Raw genomic sequence first — 24,828 nt, 5'->3', positions numbered from 1 at the left:
CTGCGTAGAGGACTCCGGGATCTCCAAAGGAACGCAACCGGAGTCCTCTTAGCGCATAGCCCCGTCTTGCTCCACCCAGGTGAGCTTGTCGCTCGCCACAACGTCTGGTGTGTACAACGGTATGCGACCACACATACAGCCGTCCTTCCAGGGGTCGCTGACGGGCGGTTCGAGCTCCCACTCTGTGGCAAACCCCGGAAGCCCCCTTTTAGTCGCTTCTTACGACAGGCAGGAGATACCGTAGTCCTATTATACTCCCGGAACAACACGGACGGTGTATTGGGGTCCTAAGCTCGGTAAAAATGGACATAGTAGATATAGGTGCATGAGCCTACTACGCAACCTACATGTCTCCTTGAAATCGATATAATTTCGTAATGGCCCTCCATAACATTCAGTCAAACATGAAATGGTACACTTAGACACATTTTACTGCTATTTACGTTAAAAGCTATTACGAGCATTGAATGATAAAACGCGGAATAACGGCCATATTGTTTTATTGACAGGATACATAGCTTAAAGTTTACCTTTATAGATGATGCCTAGCCTGATGCTTAGCAAGAAGTAGAACTCTAAGATTTAAAATCAACAAACAATCATCTAAGATTTAAAATAACAAATCTTAAAATTTCTTTTCAAATTTAAGTAAGAGGGTTGAGTTTGAAGATGAACCCTTTATGGTTCGGCCCCGGAGGCACTGCCGCCATAAGGTTTAAAAGATAAACGAGATAAAGTTATTTGAGGCGTTCCAATTTAGTCTTCAAGGGTAGCAATGAATCAGTCGCTAACCTCAGATAAGAATCTAATGTTATCTGGGGTTGGTTACAGGTGGGCCCCGTGTAGGCTGCATGCGTTTGCTTCTTTAACAGAAAAACAAATATACATAACAATAAAAATAACATATGACAAAAATAAATTACCTCATAAAACATTTCATATTTCATCCCATTAACATTTAAACAGTAATAATTGATTGTGGATTAAAACACGAAAACTTGCATTAATTGTTTCCAATAAAATATTTCTACGGACTTATACAAATGATTAATGTTATCCCGCGTCCCGTGATATTCCCGGAATCTACGAATACTCTTCTGCGACATATCTAAATCAGAGATACAATTTTTCATAAAGATTTATGGTGTAGATATGAAATGTTAAATTAAGTGCTTATTAAATGAAAATTAATATAATATTTCATTTCCACGAAAATTAAGTCTAGGAATCTTACCCAAATTATTCCAATAATAATAATGAAGGTGGTAGAACCCTTTGTGGTTCGACTCCGGCGGCACCACCGCCACACCTATTTCTGCCTCATAATTGTGTTCTGGTTTCAAGGGTGTGTTAAGGGAGATATACTTTGCCGAAGCGTTCTAGCTTAGTCCCCAGGGTTATCGGCGCATCTGCGGTCGACCTCAAGATGTTCACGAACGGCAGTAGCCACTTACCATCAGGTGGTCTGCATGCACGTCTGCTACTCCTATATTATAAAAAAAGATTATATTGCTACCGCCGCCCAAACATCTACAATCTTTATCTATTCGTCAAACCATAACCATAACCCTAACACAGGTGTTAGGCAAAAATAGTGGTGCCGCCGGAGTCGAACGATAAAGGGTTATTCTACCACCATCATAAAGTGATAGCCATTAGTTAGCTATTACTTCTATTAACTGTAAATTAGTAGCGTAGCTATTCTAGCATTACACTCAAATCCTAATAAACAACCATTTATTCGAATATTGTATATACGTACGGTTTATTAAAGATGTCTATCACATTTCACAGTGTGTAAGCACATATTCCAGCTAAATTAAATTTCTATTACGGTAGAAACAATAATATTAATCTGGGCCTATTTCACTACGCAATATCTGAATAGAATATTTCAATAAAGAGCCAAACTAAAAGCTATTAAATGTGCGTAATGTATATTTGATTTTGTTAATAGAAAATATAAACTAGAGTTCTATTTACACAATTGCGCGATCATCGAATAATGTTTTTGGGTCCAGTACGAAAAGGGTACAAACGGAACCTTATTACTAAGCCTCTGCTGTTTTCCGACTGTCACAGCGCTCTATCTTGAAACGTAATAGATAGATAGGTACCTACTTTAAATTTGCATAAAGTTCCTCTATAAAATAAATACTAAAAATGAAAAGCTAAATATAAGAGGAAGGATCTATACAAGATACCGTACTTTGATATTTTTCTTACTAACTATTGATATATAATAGAAATATAAATTTTCATAATACATTTACTACTGTCTCCCATATAAATAAAATTAAGAAATACTTACTAAAACAAATGGCGAAATAAAACAGTGTTCCATAACATAAAGGTGGTAGAACCCTTTGTGGTTCGACTCCGGCGGCACCACCGCCACACCTATTTCTGCCTAATAACAGCAGTGTTAGGCGCTGCTGTGTTCCGGTTTGAAGGCCACACCCTTCAACCCTAAGGGAGACAGACTTTTCCGAGTCGTTCCAGCTTAGTCCTGAGGGGTAGCGGCGCATCTGTGGCCGACCTCAGGTAGGAATATCTTATCCTATCTGGGGTTGATTACAGATGTCCATGGGCGGCAGTAGCCACTTACCATCAGGTGGACTGCATGCTCGTCTGCTACTCTTATATTAAAAAAAAAAAAAAAAAAAAATAAAGAAAATATTTTAAATAATTGTTGGCTTAGTACATTATTCTTGTCGGCGCTTATATTAAACACATTGTTTACGTCGTGATCCAGTGAGATATATTGAGATTTCCTTCGATGAGATTTCACGTAATATGAATTAATACTTTTGGAATTTTGGTGATATTTTATATGGATATAAAACATTTCAAGTGAAGTGTTTGCCTTGTATTATATTTAAATTTTTTAAGTTGGTTAAAAATACATTCAATTTTAGGAAAAAATAAAAAAGCGTAGATGGCAAGCGAACCCACCGTGGTTTCGCTAAGTAAAGTAAGCCATAATAAATGACCTGCCTAACAAACCATGGTAACCTTGAAATTTGAGGCTGGTAATAAGATTCTGACCTCTTGCGAGGGTCGTGTGGGTCTCCTCAGATAATAATTTAATCTATCCATTTCATTTTATCCTGTTTCACTTTACTCTGAAGCCATACGTAAAGTGTAAACACACGGGAGTTTATAATGGGCTTTTCACTTCTTTACTTAAACGTTAAATGACAATATTTTCGACATTGAAGCTCGCATTCTAATTATGTACTGTTTTTTTCTATTTCTTAATATTTTTTCTTATTTACAATTGAAGTTGTAATTGAATTGAACTTAATCCTATAGATCGGCTCAGATTCACAAGAAATGGTTTCTTACATTAGATTAGAGATTAGATTCCTACTTGAGGTCGGCCACAGATGCGCCGTTCCCCCTGAGGACTACAGCCCTCAAACAAAAACGCAGCAGCGCTTAAAACCGTTATATACGTGTGGCAGCGGTGCTGGTGGTTGGCAGAAACTTCTACCACCTTCAAATACAAGGTTACGAGGGAGAAGAAATAAGCAAGGCTGTGTAATGCCAATCCTGAAGTCTAAGGACGGCCGCTTCATATGTTAGTAAGCCGGTATTCATTTAATTAAATCATCATCATCAACCCATTACTGTCACACTTCTGGGCACGGGTCTCCTCTCACAATTAGAAGAAGGATTAAGCCATAGTCTACCGCGCTGGCCAAGTGCGTATTGGTAGACTTCACATAACTTTGAGATTTATTTTTATAAATCTCTCAGGTATGCAGGATTCCTCACGATGTTTTCCTTCATCGTTTAGCAAGTGATATTTAATTTCTAATACCCACATAACTTTGATAAATCTGAGGTAAGCGCCTGGGATCGTCCTGGGAACCTCGGACCCCTCGATCGAGAGGCCGAGTTTCTTAACCACTAGGCTATCACTGCCATTAAGTTTATTAAGTACCTACTATCTATTAACTGTATATTAATAAAAAGGTAAGTACATTCTGTAATAAGAAATGTCTGAACATCTAACATCATGGCTCATGTATCGTGACTAATTACAATGTAATAATTAATGACGTACTATAACAATATTATATATATATATGTACAAGCATCCATATTATAGCATGAGTACCTAATTCTGGCTGGTCTCCAAATGTAATATGAAACACATTACTATAAGCCTTAGTATTAATACTTAGTATTAATAACTATGTTAGTTAATTTTATATGTTCGTGATATATTTGAGCAATATCTATCTTTTTATAATCTCTATTATATCTATCAATTTATTTTTATTTTTACCATAGATTAGTAAAGATATTTCGCCGCCTTGAAATGGAATGAAGCCAAAAGGCTGATTTGTCAGTTATAATTTTTTAATGATTGACAAATAAAAAACATTTTAGAAAAAAATTACGAATAAATAACTAATACTGTATTTACATAATAAATAAATAACAATTTCAAATATTTTAGGGGCATTTTAGCACGGAGATGTGGCAAAACTTATTTACGCAAATATTTCAATTCTCAAAACGGGTTACATTTTCTTGTTAGGAGTGAGTAATCTTTACTAATCTATGGTCCTAACCTATAATTCATAAGTACTCCCGGAACGTAATTTTCTCACAATCACTGTTAAAAGAAGTGGGTTAGCTATAAGGAATTAACTTAATACTATAACAAATGCCTTTGCAATCAGACCATTAAATACTTCTACTGCTTAAAACTTACCATATACATATGTATAATAAACTATATAGTTTAACGAGCTTTTGCCCGCGGCTTCGTTCGCGTTACGAAGTAATATAATTAACCAAGAAGATGTATACAAACTTTCATCCCCTATTTTATCCCCTTGGGAGTAGAATTGATCAAAATACTTTCTTACCGGATGCCTACGTCATAATATCTACCTGCATCCCAAATTTCAGCCCGATCCGTCCAGTGGTTTGGGCTGTGCCTTGATAGATCACTATGTCAGTCAGCCACCTTTGAGTTATATATATTTAGATACCATTTAAGTTTATTGTTGCCGCGGCATGCATCTTTATGCGCCTGTATTTTTAGACGGAGACATCTCACATTATTTATTCAGTGTGTACTGATTTAACAGGGTGGCCTAGCTAGCTAAGGGGTGGAGTAATGAAAAAATGCCATTACTCCTTTGTTTTCTCCACCATTACAGTTTGTTAGGCCCTTACGAGTTGTGAGCTTAGAAGGATCGCAAATTGCTGAATTTATTTCTACTTACGACTATAAATTTATTAGGGTATTTCGTGCCATTTGTTAGCAATTGTCTATAGAACTCAATAAAATATAAGGTTCCATAATATATGTTGTATGTATGGTACTACGAGTATAACTTACTTAATCTATGATTGATTTTATTTATGAATTTTATGTTAAAATATTTAATGTTAAGTAAATCCTTGTAATATAATTCACTAGGTGGTGGTGACAGTCGCAACACTCAAGTGTCGCAACCGTAAACTTCTTGCAGTTTTTGCTACCACTTGATAACTACAGAAATATTATAAGAAGAAAAACCCTGACTGCTCTAAAATATATCTTACGTCACTCTCACAACTAAAATGAATCCAACGACACCTCATATGTTAAAATTTGCTAAGCCGTTAGACCTGCAGGGTGTGCCAAAGAATAAGACATAGTTACATACATACATACATGCATGCATACATACATACATAAATACATACGCTCGAAAAACAAAACCCTTCGCAGTCGGGTAAAAAGTACAAATTTAGAAATCCAAGAGAAATTATCACAGAAATTTGAAGTTACGTTCACAAGTAGTCCATCCTGAATGTCTAAGGCACAAACAAGAGCCTAGATGTAGATTCACCAAGTTCGGTTGTTGAACTAGCAGTTTTAATTAGTCGCTATCAAAGATGGCGTCGTTAGCAAACATTAGACCTGAAACACATTGACGACATGTAGTTTTTTAAACGGCACTAATATGTCTCGAATTGTCATGGGTATTATTTGTTACAGTTACCCACAAATAAGGACCAGTAACGCCATCTGTATACTCTTTAAGTTTATATTTTGACTACTAATATTATAAAAGCAAAAAAAAAACAGACTACTTAAAAATATTTAACCGAAAACGGAAGTTGTATAGTCTTTGTCTCTCTAACAATTTAGACGAATCAAACGACATCTAATATGTCAAAATCTCGTATTATAATTTATATCAATTTGTATAAATTTCTATAAATATATATTACATAAACAGTTGTTAATTTTATTAACAGTTCTATAAATGTTTTTTGTCAACATAGCATCTGCCTTTAAGTCGGAGTTACGCACTCGCGTTTAGTCGCACGTGTGTTCTGGCCTAAAGCTATATTGACACTAGACACAAGGCGCTGGAACTACCGTGCGACAGATGTAAACTTGTACAATTTCAAGTTTTAACCTAGGAATTTGATACCTGAGGCGCGAACCAATGGAAGGCATGTCAGACGCGGATGACTGCGATGCGAATTGTTTAACCTACATAGCAAACGGTACAAAGGCGACCTGTTGCGCGCCGCATCTGTATGAATAAGGAATTGCAGACATACTTTGAGCGTCAGAGTTGCGCCCGCGCTTCACGTAGCTTCTGCGTGGTCACAAAAACACGAAAGCTCTCTCAGTCTTTTGTTTGAGACTTAAGGAACAAAATGCATGATATGTTTAAACAGAATTTATCAACCTGTACCTGAACTCAAACTTTAGTAAAGAGTATTCCCGCAGGAGACGTAGTCTTTGACTATATCTCCATGCGCACCCAGCCTGATATGCAGAATTTGGTATTATAGGAGCTTCTTAACTTCAGTCATCTTTAAGGCAACTATGCGAACTTATGTGCAAGGTTTGATTTCCGGTCAGGTAAAAAATTTAGATATATTATTATATTCTGAGTTTGGATGTTATTTTTTTTATAAATGTGTGTTAATTACTATTAATGATTGTATGTTTAAAAACAAATGACATTTTATTACAGCTCTCCAGGATATTATTTTGAAAATATAGCCATCCTTCCTTCCCTATCCTTCCGCAGGTCTTAAATTACCTCAAATTTCTTCAAATTTAGTTGAGTGTTTTAGCCGAAAAAAGTAACTAAATAACCTCCTCATATATAAAATAAATATAGTTCAAAAAACTCAAAAACACGCTTTTATGATAAAATCAACTAAAAGCTTTCGGTATTCTATTTCATTCTTTCATACATGCAGGGAAGCATGCTCTTTCTACTGAAAAACGGAGTTACTCACTGACAAACATACAAGTGAAGCTAATATAAAGCGTGTAATTAGTATGGATTGTTTATGGACTAAAGTGACTGACCCTTAAAACTTGACCAGTACAAAAATACTTGTAGTAGTAAATAATATTCTTTATTTTACGACCATTATAAAGGCTCGTTAAACACAAACTAGTAACACTTTATAGTATTTTTTGTACAGGAAATACAAAAAGAATTTGTGCGTGAATGGCGACCATTTAAGAGTCCACTACTTATAATTTCTTTTGTGAATGACGTCAATGTTTGTAAGCTAGTTAAAATGATTTATTTCTACATCTGAACATATTTATTTAAAGTATTAAAAATTCTGTATAAAGCTATTTTTGTAACATGACAAAATCTAAACATATTTATTTCAAAAGTATTAAAAATTCTGTAAAAAGCTGTTTGTTGACATGAGAAACAGACACTCGAATTTTATTTATTCGTATTTAAAAATTAAACACATTTCTTCAATATTAACTCAAACAAATTTATTTCAAAAACTATTTAAAATCCAATAAAAAGCTGTTATTTAGACGTGATAAACAGACACATCAATTTTATTTATTTGTATAGACAGATTAAACCCTTTTCTCCAAGGTTCTGTAGGAGTGATATAAGAGCCCTTAAAGCAGTAAACATGTCCCTTTGTCTTGAGCAAGATGAGACAATGTATCCATTTATGTGGATTTAACGAGTTCGTTTGTTCGTTCCGATGAAGTGGTCTCGTACGTAACTGAAATATACAGATAAGACACCGATACACTCGGTGAGTGTCGACACTGAGTGTCGTATACATTTTTTACTCATAATCAAAATGTGATGGTTCTTCGTGGTTGGACGATGACGACACCACCGTCACATATTTTTTATACAGGTAAGTTTAAATGTACCTATACGAGTATGTCATTCTTTGGCGCAACCTACAGCCAAAACGGCTTGACGACATGTAACATGTGAGGTGGCTTCGTCTAAATTATTGCAGTGTCATATGTTATTTTAAAGCAGTCGGGTTTTTGTTTATATGTTTTTGATTTGTCCCTGTTAAAGCACAAAGTTTATTTTAAATAATCTTTGACACATTATAAAACGTCAGACATCCTGCAGACGTTAAAGAAGGAATTGGAAATGTAGACTTTAATCAAACACAACGTTGTATTTCTATTTGATTACATACGTCTAAAATTAATGACAAATATATTAAAAGAGGAGAAATGTATAACTTTCCAACAAATAAACAAAAATTCCTGCGGGCGTTAAACAGAACGGAAAACGACGAATATCAAGTTACAGGCGATTTGTTTTCTTAATAACACAAAGGGAATACCGCGCCAAATTGTAACAAAACAAATCCAGCAAAATGCTCAAGAGAAGCGAAAGAGATTTACAAGATATTAAACAAATACGCATTGACACAGAAGCCTTCGTTTGGCGGCCCTTACTGTGATAATCTATTAACACGATTCCTTCTAACTGTTCGCGATACATTGCTCAATGTCATATAACAACATTTTCAGTACATTACGTTTAAAACCAGCAATGGATATCGAAATAGGAGCACATTCGGAAATACATCGCGTAACTGCTAAGGTTTCGAGTCACATTTTGTTGTATGTGGGTGTTTATTTGTTTTTGAATGACGTATCAAGTTTCAGTAAATTAAAGCTTGTGAGCAAGACGGGCGTGTTATTTGATATTCCGTTCTGAAATTGTGTATGTACAATAATAACACCTACAAATGAAGATATTTCGTTTGATGGATACGTTATGAAATGTTAATGTCGGCGTGGGTATGGAGAATACTCGTAAATGTCTTATATTAAATGGAATATTTCGCGTACCTGTTTGTTAGGTTAACAAATACTCTGTCCCTGTAGTTCCGGGACCAGAATAGGGCTACGGTATCCCCTGCCTGTCGTAAGAGGCGACTAAAAGGGGCTTTCGGGGTTGCGGGCAGCAAGAGTGGGAGCTCGAACTGCCCGGCTAGCGACCGCGGGAAGGACGGCGGTGTGTGGTCGCATTCCGTCATGTACACCAGACGGTGTGGTGATACAAACTCACCTGGGCGGAGCCCGACGGGGCAGTGCGCTGAGAGGACTCCGGTAGCGTTCCTCTGAAGATCCCGGAGTCCACTACGCAACGTCGAGGAAGAAATACTCGTACTTTATTTGAAAGCTTTCATGCTTTTATACATTAAACCACTTTAAAAGATCATTTTCAAATATCTTTTCTTAATTATCAATTTCACATTACTTGATCCACCAGTGTAAGTTGCTCGGTGTCTTTTAGTCAATAGAATTTTACCAAGTCGATGATGATTAAAGATCAAGGAAGGTGGAGGTACCAATATGGTTTGATGTGTTCCGCTTTAAAGGGTGTGTAGTAAGGAAGGTATACTTATCCGAAGTGTTCCAACTTAGTCCTCAGGGGTAACTACCTACCTATGACCGACTTTAGTTAGGAATCTAATCTATCTGGGGTTGGTTACAGATGTTCATGGGCGACATTAACCACTTACTAACTACTTCATTTGCTATTTCTATATTATAAAAAAAACACTTTTTACCGCAAGGCGTACTCTTTTTTATCTAAGGGCACAGCATAAGGAAATGGCATACATAATTCCCACCCACCAAGTGATGTGTTGTGAATATTAAAAAATCTTATCTCAGCCCAGGAAATTGCTCGGTAAATCCTTCACCGCCCTGTTATTGCATTTTTAACTATTCAATTCCACCTCTTTATTTTGCCTTTTAAATAACCCAAAGCCTGGATAAGCAGGAATATTTTTCAGGTGCTAAAATGCTCTGCGGTGGAATATTGTATTTTTTAAAAGATAAATAAAGAAAAAATTTTTTTGGGACTTGCTAACCTTAAAATAGCAAATGTACGTGTAGTCTATGTTCCATCATCATCATCATCAACCCATTACTGTCCCACTGCTGGGCACGGGTCTCCTCTCAGAATGAGAAGAATTAGGCCATAGTCCACCGCGCTGGCCAAGTGCGTATTGGTAGACTTCACATACCTTTAAGATTTTTTTTATAAATCTCTCAGGTATGCAGGTTTCTTCGCGATGTTTTTCTTCACCGTTTAAGCAAGTGATAATTAATCCAATATCCATATCTATGTTGCACCTGATGGTAAGTTGTCACGGAAGACTTTAATCAAACCCCTGATTGAAGTCTTACCGGAGTTCAACCACAATCGCTTCATTGCGCCTAAAGATTAAGAACACCATGTTAAGAGTGAGCCACCACACCCATAAAAATATGTCTGTCTGTCTGTTTGTTTCGGTTTATCTCCGAAACGGCTGGACAGATTTTGACGGGATTTTTACTAGCAGTGAGCTGATGTTATAAGAAGTAACTTAAGCTATCTTCATTTAAAAATAGAAAATTGGGGTTCTGCGCAAAAACACTAAAACCCATAAATTTCCTAAGTATTCACTCACATAACACATCTCGTCAATAGTATTGTAGCAAAAGTTTGGAAAATCCAAAAGTGCACGACTCATAATGCTCATTTAATTATGAAATATAAAAAAAAAAGGAAGAAGGTACTGCACAAGCGCCCCTGGTGGAATAAATGTACATAATATCTATAGATATACAGTCTTGTAGTTTTCGTTTTTTATTAATTGCAATTAAACGACACTGAATTAATTAATCATTCGCATTCAGTGACCTACAATCGTCGATTAGAATTTAAAAAAAAAAATAACTCAAATGATGGATTTTTTCACAAGTTACAGTGTTTTCAGGTTTCACACATGACGGACAGGAATTTTTTTTTCCTATTTTGGTGTTTTTTTCCAATTCTATTGCAGTAAATCAATTTTTAAAAAGTATGGAATAAATCTCCATTAAATTATCTCGACAATAGTATGCAAAATATCTTGATTCCGTGAACTATCAAGGCTATAATAATAAAAATAGCCGCCAAAATGAAGCGAAAACAATTTTTCGATCGTAAAGCACTCTCTGATGCTTCGCATCATGAGTCGTGCAAAATAGTTATAATCCACAAACAGTGGCATTATCCAAAGAAAACTAATCGCATTAGAAGATTAACTGAAAAGCTAAATTCAATCAAACATTGAAGAACCGAGACAATCCTAATGTCACAAATCCTGAATGATCACTAAGGCTTCATAAGAATGCTTTTATCTCGTGACTTAAAAATATTTTAATAAATTGTATCAAAAATTCGTCGCTAAAAAAATTAAAACATACCGATTTTACCTATCCAATTACGCACACATTCGAATTTCGATTCAAAACACTTGATTACTTTCAGTAAAAAATAAATAATGTCGATTTTACACTTTTGAATGGATTAAAAGTCTTTGTAATTCGACTCCGACGGCATCACCGCAACATCTATTTCTGCGTTGCTGTATTTTGTTTTGAAGGATTTGATAAGGGTGTCATGGGAAATAGCAATCTAACCATACTTGAAGTTGATTGCCTAAAGATGACACTGGACGGCAGTATCCACTTACTATCCGGTGGACGAAGTGACCAGCTGCTACTCCTATATGTAAAACCCAAAATAATAAATATAATCCCTTTATGCTTACTCGGCCGGAGATCGAACTCTGAACCTTGCATTTCCAACGTGAAGCGTCGATATTACGAGTATTGTACAGCGAAAATAGCTAACCAATATATTTATAGCAAGAAATTATTTCGTCGCCTTTCATTCCAACGGATTCGTCGACGAGTCGTTACGGTAAAATATTATAACCGACGAATTCAATCCTTGAAGTACAAAGGTCACCAAGGTCGGAAATTAGAATTAATTGGATCCAACAATCAATATTTGATTTGAATAACGATTTCACGTCAACTTATTAAAGGTCAAACTTACTTTCCAAAGTTATTTAAAGCACTTCAAGCGATATTTATTAACATTTTTAATCGAATAGCGTTAAATTGTGGTTCGACTCCGGCGGCACCACCCCCCCACCTATTTCTACCTAATAACAGCAGTGTTAGGAGCTGCTGTGTTCCGGTTTGAAGGGTGTGGTAAGGCAGACAGACTTTTTCGAGGCGTTCCAGCTTAGTCCTCAGGAGTAGCGGCGCATCTGAGGCCGACCTCAGGTAGGAATATCTTATCTTATCTGGGGTTGATTACAGATGTCCATGGGCGGCAATAGCCACTTACCATCAGGTGGACTGCATGCTCGTCTGCTACTCTTACATTATAAAAAAAGAGAACTCAAGCAAGAGGCCAAAGCATACAAAACGCATTTTGAAATAATAATTAGTGTCAAAGATTACCAACCTTTCTGGCGATAACGAGTGACGTTAGATAAGCCACATCCATCACAAGACATCCTTTGAAGTCTACAGTACAGTCACGGAATTGAATAAAATACCTTTCTATTAGGGTTGTTATGGAGCTGACTTTAACCGAAACTATCGGATCCAAAAGAAAAATCCGAAACTGTAACCGAATCGGATAGAAGCGGAGCGTAAAAATACGTAAAAATACGTAATAGTAAGCTGGAACGCCTCGGAAAAGTCTGTCTCCCTTACCACACCCTTCAAACCGGAACACAGCAGCGCCTAACACTGCTGTTATTAGGTAGAAATAGGAGTGGCGGTGGTGCCGCCGGAGTCGAACCACAAAGAGTTCTACCACATTCAATCCGTTTGCAAGTCATTAGGTAATGATTAGGTAAATCATTACCTAATTGTATTTAATTTACTTTTACAATTCCTTAATTCTAATATTCGTTACTGAAACTACCGAATAATCCGAAATTATTCCATAAAAGTATCCGAAACCAATATAATATTTTTCATATATTCGTATCCGCTTCCAGATCCGAAATTTTGTATTCGTAACATCCCTACTTTTTATGCGGTCTTTTTCATATGTAAAACATTCGGATGTAACATCCTAAAACAACTTTGCTGAGGTCAGTATGAAAAGACAGTGGAATAAAGTTTCAATAGAGAATGTAATTCAAAATCTCTGCTTTTGTATTTTTGAAGTTACAGAAAATGAGGGGGAACTAATATATATGTTACCATTTTGCAATAAAGTCTTAATTGAAACAAGTTATACAGTAATACAGTAGGTTTGGACAAATAAAATGTTGGGTAAAGCTTAAAGAAAATTCAGTACTACTAGGTTCCAAGTATTCTGTATTATTTTAAAACCAATTCTCCATGTATAGATCATGAAAACACCATAAATGTCTTGCTGGTTTTACTTCGCACGTTATGTTTTATAAGATTGCCATCTACAGGCACTTTAAACGCTGATAAAACAGCGGACAAGCTCTTCAAACGCTAATAACATTTAATAAAATAATAAAACTTACCTGTTATAGCCCAGAGTTCTTTCAAACACTCCTCTCTCGAACGCTGTATTGCTGACCGCTTCTGGACTTCGGGGCCGGACTCCAGATACTCGAACAGCACGGCTCCAAGCAGCACATACACGACCACTAGCGCCACCAGCCCGACTTGCGAACAAGCAGCTTTGACGCAACCAGCCAGCGCGCGGCGGAACAAGCCCGGCTGTTCGCGCCCGTCCAACGACACTTCGGACGACATAGTAAAAAATTAATTACTTTTTATCTATTAACATTTTACACTATTTTATTACATCTTTCGACACAAATTATGTTCTTTTATTTCGCTTTTATTACATCTTTCGACACTATTTTCTTTTATTTTCTACACTGGATTAGATTCGATAACACTTTATCCATTATAGGTTATCTGAAACAAAGAGAAAACCTGTTAATTAAGTAAAGTGCGTCGTAACTCAATAATAATGGATCTTGAACAGTTTTTTCGGGCAATGAACGGTTTCTTGGAGTTTTATAGTCGTTTTAGGAACGCCAGTAAAATTACCTTTTACCGCAACAATAACTTTTCATAATTGGAAATTTGATATTCGTTTCCTGTTTAACAGTCCATTTCGGTAGGAGGTATTAAGTGCGGAACCTACATTTTATTTTTATTCGTGTCTTGGTTCTCATGTATAGGCATTTTCTATACTATGAAGATATTATAGTTTTATCGATCCTTGTTGTAACAATCTAACTTAAACTTTAATAACTCATATTGTATACGTAGATACGTAACATAAATACTATTAGGATCAAAAGAAGTAAACTAGTAAGTAGTACCTATTTAACTTTTTCGTCATAGGTTATTAGTTTAGGAAATAGAAGAAAAACAGAAGTATAAATGTTAACTTGCATACAAATCCAAAATTCAATTAGAAATTAGATTCACACAGAAGATGTACGTATACGATTTCATAGTTTTTTAATGTACCATCCTATTTCCAAAACACTGCACTGCTATTCTTTATTCAGCTCAGTGAGTCGTAACCATGACATGGAGGTACGCATTTAATTCAGGTATAATTAAAATGTTATGATAAAGGTATCCTTTGGCAGGGAAATACTATGTGGTTGGATTATGACGGCGTCAACGCCACATTCACGGAGAATCAAGGGATTTTTCTAACTATATTTGTCTTCATCATTACTGGATGGAGATGAGGTTGAGAAAGAATACTTGTTTCATCGGCGAAGGAAAACATCCTGAGGAAACCTTCATCTTAGTTTTGTAAAAAAACTCAAAGATTTGTGAAGTCTAACTTATTGACACTTGGTTTGCTTGGTGGACGTGCCTAGGCCAAAACCTAATTCAAGAGGAGATACGAGCCCAGCAGTGGGATAGAAGTAGGTTAATGATAAAAGATTTTGATGACTGTTATAACATAATTTATATTAGTAGTAACTCGAGATAGAATTATTCACCGTGACAAAATGAAATTAAGTGTTTCAATTTATCTTAATCATTTTATTTAATTTTCTCAGAAATGATACCTAATTAGGTACAATTCGAAAGTAAAGCATTGCCTGAATACAAAATTTAATTTAAATTGTGGATCCTTTTTTGAGAAAGCAACATATTCTAGAAATATAGGTACAACCAACGTTTGAAGTTACGATAAGTAAAAACTAAATGTAAACAAGTTATAGAAGACGAAGAAATACATAAATTATATAAGGTACTAAGTAGGCACTAACATTTTAATATATACGAAAAAATTCTTAGCAATAGTTTAGTAACAACATTTTATAAAAATATATTTCTATACGTATAACAAGTATAACAAGTTGTATAACAAGTTTACTTACTTTTGGAAATAAACATTTTATAACAAAAAATTTGAAGAGTAAGAAGGAACTAGACCGTTTATCGTAATAAATCATAATTTAACGGGAAAATGTCACGTAATGATATATCGACGAAAAAATGATGGGAACTTAGGAAACAAAACACCTATGTTTTTCGTTCTTCCCTAATCTTACAAAGGAGATCTATATATACAGAACAGGGTTGCAAAAAGATTATATACAGAAGTTGTAGCTTGAGCTGACAAATTTCGAAGAATTTAGAAGTCTAACATCAATTTAAAGATGGTAGAACCCTTAGTGGTTCGACTCCGGCGGCACCAACACCACACCTATTTCTATCTAATAACAGCAGGGTTCAGCGCTGCTGTGCTCCGGTTTGAAGAGTGTGGTAAGGTAGATACACATACGAAGCGTCCCTGAGGACTAAGACTGGACTAAATATGGAGTTGACTATAGATGTCCGTGGGCAATGGCTGCTTACCATTAGGTGCATATTCATTTGGTACTTCTATAATAAAAAAACACCCACTTTTGCGCCATTTCGACCAGTTTAAAACCGGCACATCTTCTCCTCTGATTTGCGCCTGTGCCCCCACAAACTGGTACTCGCTCCTACGAGCAATTTTCCCTTGTTTACTAAATTCACTTACTAAACTTTCAAACAGAATCAGACAGGGAATGTACTACATAAATAATGTTCAACGGGAATTCCCAGAATGTGAAAGCCTAATTGGATGTCTAATTATTTTAGATTTCGTTTTATTTATAAAGCCGTGCCCCGCAGTTTCACCTGCGTTTAAGTGTGAACGCGCAAAAAAATTCATGGGTTTTAATTTTTTCCACCGAATCCTAATTCTTTTTCTTTTTCTAATGTAAGAGTAGCCTAAGTTACTCTTTATAACATCAGCTACTTGTTAGAGAAAGTCGGGCATCAACATCAGTTTCGCTGTTCCTGAGATTAGCCGGAATAAATAGATGTTTCTTTTTTTTTATAAATATCGCGTTTATTTTCATACGCGATTATTAAAAGGCTATTTTTACATTACAAAAAGAGAAACAGACACGTCAATTTTATTTATTTGTATTGATTATGAACTAGATAAAACGTTACTCATCGCGCGTTTCACTTTATCAACTGTTAGCTGTCAACCGACTTCTTTTTCCATATCTTGAAAAATTATCCTAGGTTTTTTTTCAACCTTGTATCTACATACTTTTGGTAGTCTATTTCCCACACTCGCTGATCGAAGGTTGACCAATCTAGTGATTTTTCATAATGACTTGACGGTAAGTGGTAAAAGCGGCTCATATACCTACTTTTATAAATACCTAATCAACCTCCGGCAGGACTAAAATAACTATTCCCATTCCTGATGACTAAGTCGAAACGCCTACATAAAAACCGTACCTATATCCGTCTAAGACTTTTTCCCTACAGGTTAATTTTATAACAAGTGTCCATTACTAGGATATCTATCATTTATAGAATATTTTACGTTGATACAAAAAAAAGCACAAAAAGGAATTAGTTATTAATTAAACTATAACGTCCTTCTATAAATAGAAATATTATAATAGAACTACGGAATCTAATCCCACGGGACGACTAACAAGGTTTCCAGGATTGCAGGGTGCAAGAGCGCCAGCTTACACCGCCAGCCAACCGGTGATTTAGGGAAGGAATACAACAAATGTTCAACTGGGCAGAGATAGGGGCAACGCGCTCGGAGAACTCTGGCTGTGTTCCATTGGAGGTCCCAGAGTTCTTCACGTAGCGGTGAATATGTGGCCAGGCAGTTTTATGGGTAAAATACCACACAATCCGGTTTACTTCCGCGGCACCGAGTATCTTTTGAAGGTTTCCCCTCGTTAAAAGATGTACCTAAATATTACTTTTAACATAGAGACTTAACATATATAATTATAGCATACAATATGTGATGTGTAGGTAATATATTTTAAGTTCATAAAAGGAATAAAAAGTCTCCCACGTCTGCGTTATATCTCAAGACACTTACCATAATTCAAAAGCACTAAAAAGTAGGAGGCATAAACCGTACGTGAGTGCTTACTTTGACCAGATGTTCTAATTTTGAACACTTTTACTTGCACTAAAGTAGCCAAGAAGGCTCCGAAGTTTTTAAATTTTTAAAATGTGAGCTAAATTATTTACACAACTCTACAGTACTTGCACTAGCGTAATATAAAACTAACACAAGTAATTCATACATTTTTACAACACTCCGTTCAAGAATCTATTTTCGAAGTACGTAAATAGTTCATACGATAAAGGGGTTGAACACCCACCCCTTCCAACGTTCAACGTAGTACTGAAGGCTTTTGAAAACCCCAACGGTTTTCCACCATTTCTTCCCCGCTATAGTTTACGTTGCGCAAACCTGCGGGAAGGCATTTCCACGTGGTTTAGTTCTGTTCATTTATTTACAGCACAAGTAGTGACATCTTTTGCCTCAGCTTGAAACTGTTTTAGTTACTTGTAAAGTAACTTTCTTAGTAGCGACATCTGTTGAATATGTGAGTACTTAATTATGACATTAAGTTTATTATTTTTTATAAATAAGCTTTCCTATAAAATTAATAATGAAAAACATATTATAAGTAGATACTTAAATTAATAGCAATAAAAATATTATTTATTTATAACAAATATCTAAAAATTATAACCTATAAAGTATTTTTAACCTTTACTACGCATTTATTCATTATCTGTTATAGAGTTGCCAAATAAAACAACTTTCCCAAATTATGTGGTAATATTAGTCTCATATTATAAAACAAGTTCTTTAATTACTGAAATAACTTATTAAATAATATCGTTTTCATGAAATAACGGTATTTATATGTAAGGAAAACATTTAAAGTTTAAATGTAGACATTTTATATAATTCACTAAATCAGTTTTTAAATAAAAAATGTGATTTAAGGTATTTTTAAATACTGTGTAGTAAGTTTCGTTTTTTTTTTAATAAACTTTTATTGACATTGAAATTCTACTTGAGAATCTGGTAACATTTCTATTCCACAGAGTATACAGAATTACAGATGTGGAGTATTGTGGAAGAAATTGACGGAAGAATCCACCAAAAAAAGTCAACTGACACGCTTTCAACTAATAATTTTAAGTTAAATAAGTAATTTATTCTTATAATATTTCGCCGCTTCTTGGTGAATTACAATAAACCTAAAACAAAACCGCAAAAATGAGTACAATACTAGAGAAAATCGCCGCTATTGAGTCCGAGGTTTGTAGATGAGGTTATAACTGATACTTAGCTGAATTAGAGCTAAAAACTGTAATAAGCACCTGAAAAATGATACATTTGTATCTCCTATTGCAATGCACTGGTCTTACAATTCATGGTACACCACCTAAAATTGATTTAAAGTCAAAAATTTTATGGATGATTTTCAGATGGCTCGGACCCAAAAAAATAAGGCCACAGCGCTTCATTTGGGTATTCTAAAGGCTCGGTTAGCTAAATTAAGGCGTGAGTTGATCACACCGAAAGGTGGCGGCGCCGCTACCGGCGAAGGTAAGGTTTGGCCAATACTTGAACTTTGAAAACAAGATCTTGAAATTTAAATATTTAAAAATATTGGTTGTAGAACTGTCCGTAAGTCCAGTTTCGTGCTTAGCTTAAATTTTTCCCTATACTAGAACGATCCATTGAATATTTTTTTAGTAGCATATCACACCGCTACTGCACTTATTGCTACAATACAGTTTTTATATCCCATTATATGAATTCCTACGACTAGTTGTTAAATAGTTACGTTTTCCAATACTGAAATGTGTTGAAAGTAGTTTTGATTATTTTTTATTGAGCTGCTCCCCTCAGTTTCATCTGCGTTTATTTAAAAGTATAAATATAATGGAGATTTCATTTGTTTTCAATTTTTGCACAGTCCTAATTAACCAAATTACAGACAAAAATTTTAATAAATGTTTTTTATTTTAAGTATCATACATACTTTTGTATGGAATTAGTAAAAAGCTGCTATTTTTACATTTCAAAACAGATATTTTAATTTTATTAGTTTAGATTTCTTCTTAGTATAATGCAAATTCCCATCTCTTTCAGGTTTCGACGTCGCCAAAACCGGTGACGCACGTATCGGTTTTGTAGGCTTCCCCTCCGTGGGTAAATCTACCCTACTATCCAATTTAGCCGGAGTATACTCTGAGGTAGCAGCATACGAGTTCACGACACTGACTACTGTACCTGGTTGTATTAAATATAAGGGTGCTAAAATACAGGTTAGTAATATCTTATTAAAGAACTAATTTATTCTTCATTATTTCGACCCCTCGTATGTATAATATTGTAACCCTCAAAAGTACTTTTTTGTTTTTATTTTATAAATTGCCATATGATAACATGTTTTATCGACACAAGTTTCATTATAAAGCATATAAAATAAAACATATATACTAAATTTTATAGAGATATCTGCAGAAATGCAGTTTTTATTTGCATTTTAGCATATTCGAAACTTTGAAACGCTCTCCTGTAAAGTTGTCATTTTGCAGTTATGACATTATATGTAAGAGCGGTTGTTTTGATATACATTTTCTCAACAAATAGAATGTAATGAAAATTATGATGAGTTTATTCATTGTTTCAGAATGGATAAAAATTAAAGATTATTGCATGTATCTCCTTTCATCATCTTTTTAACACTCTGAACCTTGAAATAATTAATATCTATAATTTTACTCTCATTTGCATGTTAAAGATGTGAGCAACTGTTTAAATATTACTTTTCATTACTTGTTAATCAACTTGTGTTAAATGTATGCTCTCATTATCTATGTAAATAAAACCGATAAAAAAATTGCAAACATTTGCAGGCACCACCGTCACATCTGTTTTTACCCAACCACAGCAATGTTATGGTTTGAAGGTCCTCAAATAAGTTTCTCTTAGGAGACCTACTTTTTTGAGTTCCAAATTGATCTGGGGTTGATTACATATCTCAAAAAGTGCTAGTGACATTATTAAAGAAATACTTACCCTTTGCAGTTATTAGATCTACCGGGTATCATAGAGGGCGCTAAGGACGGCAAGGGTCGAGGTCGACAAGTTATAGCTGTGGCGCGTACTTGCAGCTTGATTTTCATAGTCCTAGACGTCCTGAAACCCTTGCAACACAAGAAACTGCTAGAACACGAATTGGAGGGCTTTGGGCTAAGGTTGAACAAACAACCACCAAACATACACTTTAGGAAAAAAGACAAAGGTGGAATCAATTTGAATACAACTGTAAGTAAAACAGATTATGGAATTAATGTACTGTTGCAAGAAGTTTTCTATTATCATCTAATCTTTGTCAGTAAAGTTGTTCCATTAGAATTGGGTTGCCTCTAAGAATGAAAACGAACTGAATATGTAAAATTGTATGTTACAAATTTAAAAAAAATAAATTTAGGTACTTTGTGCAGGAATTTCTTAAGAGTAGGAGTAACCTTAGCGGTATTATTTGATATCACCTTTTAATATTACATTATAAAAAAATTGCCATTAATGTGTGGCAAGCCATGATATGGCATGCCAATGCTTATGAAGTTATCATTATTTATTTAAAACTAGCTGTGCCCCATGGTTTCACCTGTGTTAAAAATAAATAATGCGGGTAAAACCGCGGGGCATAGCTAGTAAAACCTGCCAATAAAAGTCCCGTCAAAATCGGTTCAGCCATTTCAGAGATTAGCCAAAACAAACAGACAGACAAAATTTAATTCAACAAACAAACGACAAAATAATAAACTTATTTTGGTGTATGTACCATATATATTCATATGTATAGATAAAACTAAGTTTTAATGACTAACCACATATATGGAAGTTTGTAACAATTATAACCATTTAAATTACAATTATATGATACTCACATTTTTTCACTTCTAGTGTACCCAAAGCGAATTAGACCTAGAAACTGTGAAGACAATTCTCTCTGAATACAAAATCCACAATGCTGACATCACGCTACGATACGACGCTAACAGTGACGACTTGATCGACGTTATTGAAGGGAATAGGATATACGTACCTTGTATCTACTTGCTTAATAAGATTGGTGAGTTAATTGAAATTAATAAAATTCCTGATGATAATAAGAAAGTAATGGTAAGTGGCATAAATGAGTGTTGAATCAAAAAATCTCTGAGAGCTAATTTAAAATGTCTAGTGTAATTAAGGATCCTTTTCTACACCCTTTAAACCAGAATACAACAACAATGCTAGAAGGTAGCAATGGTGTTTTCTCTATCTGAATAACAAAGTCTTTTTAAAACTAATTTGTGAATAAATGTTACGCAACCTTTGTAGATCCCAACTGACCTACAAATTTAAAAAAACAAGCAGTTGCATGGCTTACTAGTTGCATCGAAAGTCATCAGATGATTGGGGTTGGACATTAGCATAAGAAAGAAATTGCTGAGTCTTATAATACTACCTCACTTGATTGGTCGCTAACTCATTTCTAACTTAATTCAATTGAAGCCATGTCATAGTATACTCCATGGGTCCGCCATTGTGAGGGTTAACCCTAACATTCAAAGGTATCACGTAACTAATGATAAAAAATATTAATTTTCAGACCAAATTAGCATAGAGGAATTGGACGTAATCTACAAGATTCCACACTGCGTACCAATCTCCGCTCATCACAAGTGGAACTTCGACGACCTGTTAGAGAAGATGTGGGAGTACCTCAAGCTCATCAGGATATACACAAAGCCCAAAGGTCAACTGCCAGACTACAACTCACCGGTGGTTCTGCATGCAGACAAGACGTCGGTTGAGGACTTTTGTAATAAGCTGCATAGGTCTATTGTTAAGGAGTTTAAGTAGTAAGTATATAATTAATACAATTATTGAAAAGGTATTAATCAGTAATATTGTCGTGTAATAAGAAGATTCTCATCTGCATTGAAGTTACATTAATAAAAAAAAATCTGATTTATAAATAAATATTTCATATTTTTCTTTTGAAGTAATAACAGATGATTTCAAGTTTTTAACGACTGATATTTTATTGCTAATTTGGCAATAATTTTAAATGTACCCTATAGTTCAGCTGTTGTCAAAAAATAATCTATATTTTATAACACACTTACTTTCAAAACCATATAATTTTAGTTCTTTTTAATATGGGAGTAGCTAACGAGCATGCAGTCCACCTGATGGTAAGTGGCTACTGCCGCCCATGGACATCCGTAATCAACCCCAGATAGGATATTCCTACCTGATCGGCCACAGATGCGCCGCTACCCTGAGGACTAAGCTGGAACGCCTCGGAAACTCCCCTTACCACACCCTTCAAACCAGAATACAGCAGCGCTTAACTAACAGAAGCTTTATGAGGCAGAAATAGGTGTGGCGGTGGTGCCGCCAGAGTCGAACCATATAATTCCTAACATTGTACTTTTTTTATTCCAGTGCCTTAGTGTGGGGATCTTCTGTGAAGCATCAACCGCAAAAAGTAGGAATAGATCATGTTTTAGCTGATGAAGATGTTGTTCAAATTGTGAAGAAAGTTTAGCGACTAACCATCTTTGTGCAAAATACAAGTATATTTTTATGCATCAAAAATAACTTTAGCACTCAATGGCCTCAATATATTGTATATAATTATGACGGATGAAAGATAATCATTGTAAAGTGCCTATTTATTTCCATGTTCTGTTCAGGTCAGGTACTTTGAATATATAATGGGATAAATGAAGAAAAAATGACAAGTTGAGTTGAAATGTCAAAATAATCATATCACAAAAGAAAATTAAATATCATAAAATAATGTGTTGTATATTTTTGTGTGTTATCTAAGCTGCCAATATCATAAATCTATGAAAAAAAATTACCCAACACCTTTTTTGTTAACGAGGGGGAACCTTCAAAAGGTACCCGGTGCTGTGGGAGCGCCACAGGGTTATGTGGGACTCTTACCGCACTAAAACCCCCCGGTGGCCGTCCTCGGCGCTGCGTAGAGGACTCCGGGATCTCCAACGGAACGCAACCGGAGTCCTCTGAGCGCGGTGCCCCGTCGGGCCCCGTGAGCTTGCCGCTTGCCACACCATCTGGTGTGCACAACGGTATGCGACCACACATACACCGTCCTTCCCGGGGTCGCTGGCCGGGCGGTTCGAGCTCCCACTCTTACCGTCCGCAACCCCGGAAGCCCCCTTTTAGTCGCCTTTTACGACAGGCAGAGGATACCATAGCCCTATTTTTGTCTTTGGCAAGCCCTACAGCCCAAACGGCTTGACGGTTTATTACCTATGAGGTGTCGTTCTATTCGTCTAAATTATATTAATGAGATAGGCTACATTACTTTTCATGAATGTTGATGATTTTTAAGCAGTCGAGTTTTTGTTTAATATCAAAATAATAACTAGTACACATATATTTTTGTAATTTATTTTTAATACTCTTTCAGAGAATAATTTATTGGTCTGGTAATAATAAATCACCCATTAATAGTTTATATAGCATCTCTTAATCCTAAGGCCATTGTGTGTTAGAGTTATACCTAATATCCCAGAGATTTTTAAACTGTCAGTATAAAAACTTATTAATATTTTCAAAATTTATCAAAATTGTTGACTTATTTAATATTCAAGTGATCATATCAGTGTTGCAAGTTTTCAAGGTTCTGTATGCTTAATTTTAATGTGCCTACATACTATGTAAGTAAAGAAATTATTATATGTATAATAATTAGAATTAAAGTGACAACTGAATATTTTAAACCATAGTTTTATTCATAAAATAAAATATATAATTAGCTTTTCCTTTTCGACATTCTAATCAAAATGAATTATCTATTGATGGAAGTAGCATATAAAACGTAATAATTTCTTTTTGGAAGATGAATACCCAGCAAACGTATTTGTTGTATTATGAATTAGGTTTATTTTTTAACCCCAATACATTTCTGTTAAAAAAAGTGTCGTACTTTCAACTTACCTCATCTCTTATTTTAGAATGCATTGGTTTTATTTTTACAAAGAATAAAATTGCTAGCTTTATGAAATTGTAACTTAATAAGGCAGCTGTAACCAAAAATATGTTTCACTTTTCATCGCCTATGAAAAGTGTCACTATTTTAAATCATACGAGTTTATGAATAAAACGTAATTTTGAGTTGTCACTTTATTGTAAAAGTGCGTGAAAGTTATATTTATAAGATTTTTTTCAATATTACAAATACTTATACAGTGTATATGATATTACTCATATTAATGCTCACACTTTTCATATAACGATATTTAACTCTTACAATATTTGAAGGTATATACATATAATCCGAAGTACCCAAGCATAGTCCAATAAA

The 24,828-nt window shown here is 35.0% G+C and overlaps 2 protein-coding genes across 2 annotated transcripts in view; one reads left to right on the top strand and one right to left on the bottom strand.

Annotated features, from left to right (window-relative positions):
- Positions 1-17,879, bottom strand: part of LOC140757303 (uncharacterized) — a 179,429-nt gene extending 161,550 nt beyond the window's left edge. The window contains exons 1-2 of the mRNA XM_073092943.1: positions 17,490-17,879; positions 13,630-14,032 (exon numbers count right to left, since the gene is read on the bottom strand). Coding sequence (XP_072949044.1) covers positions 13,630-13,864 — 235 coding nt within the window. The 5' untranslated portion in view covers positions 13,865-14,032; positions 17,490-17,879. The remainder of the gene's footprint in view (positions 1-13,629; positions 14,033-17,489) is intronic.
- Positions 17,880-18,527: 648 nt separating this feature from the next.
- On the top strand, positions 18,528-24,244 carry 128up (GTP-binding protein 128up). The gene is made up of 7 exons (XM_073092942.1): positions 18,528-18,734; positions 18,905-19,025; positions 19,575-19,750; positions 20,517-20,756; positions 21,402-21,570; positions 22,093-22,345; positions 22,935-24,244. Exons 1-7 carry the CDS (start codon positions 18,693-18,695, stop codon positions 23,035-23,037), a joined length of 1,104 nt encoding a protein of 367 aa, XP_072949043.1. The 5' UTR covers positions 18,528-18,692; the 3' UTR covers positions 23,038-24,244.
- The last annotated feature ends 584 nt before the right edge of the window (positions 24,245-24,828 follow it).

The sequence above is a fragment of the Epargyreus clarus genome, unplaced genomic scaffold (genome assembly GCF_041222505.1).
Source record: "Epargyreus clarus isolate Ecla_fem2 unplaced genomic scaffold, WU_Ecla_fem_2.2 ptg000004l, whole genome shotgun sequence".
Lineage (NCBI taxonomy): Eukaryota > Metazoa > Arthropoda > Insecta > Lepidoptera > Hesperiidae > Epargyreus > Epargyreus clarus.
This window is presented reverse-complemented; position numbering and strand designations above follow the sequence as displayed.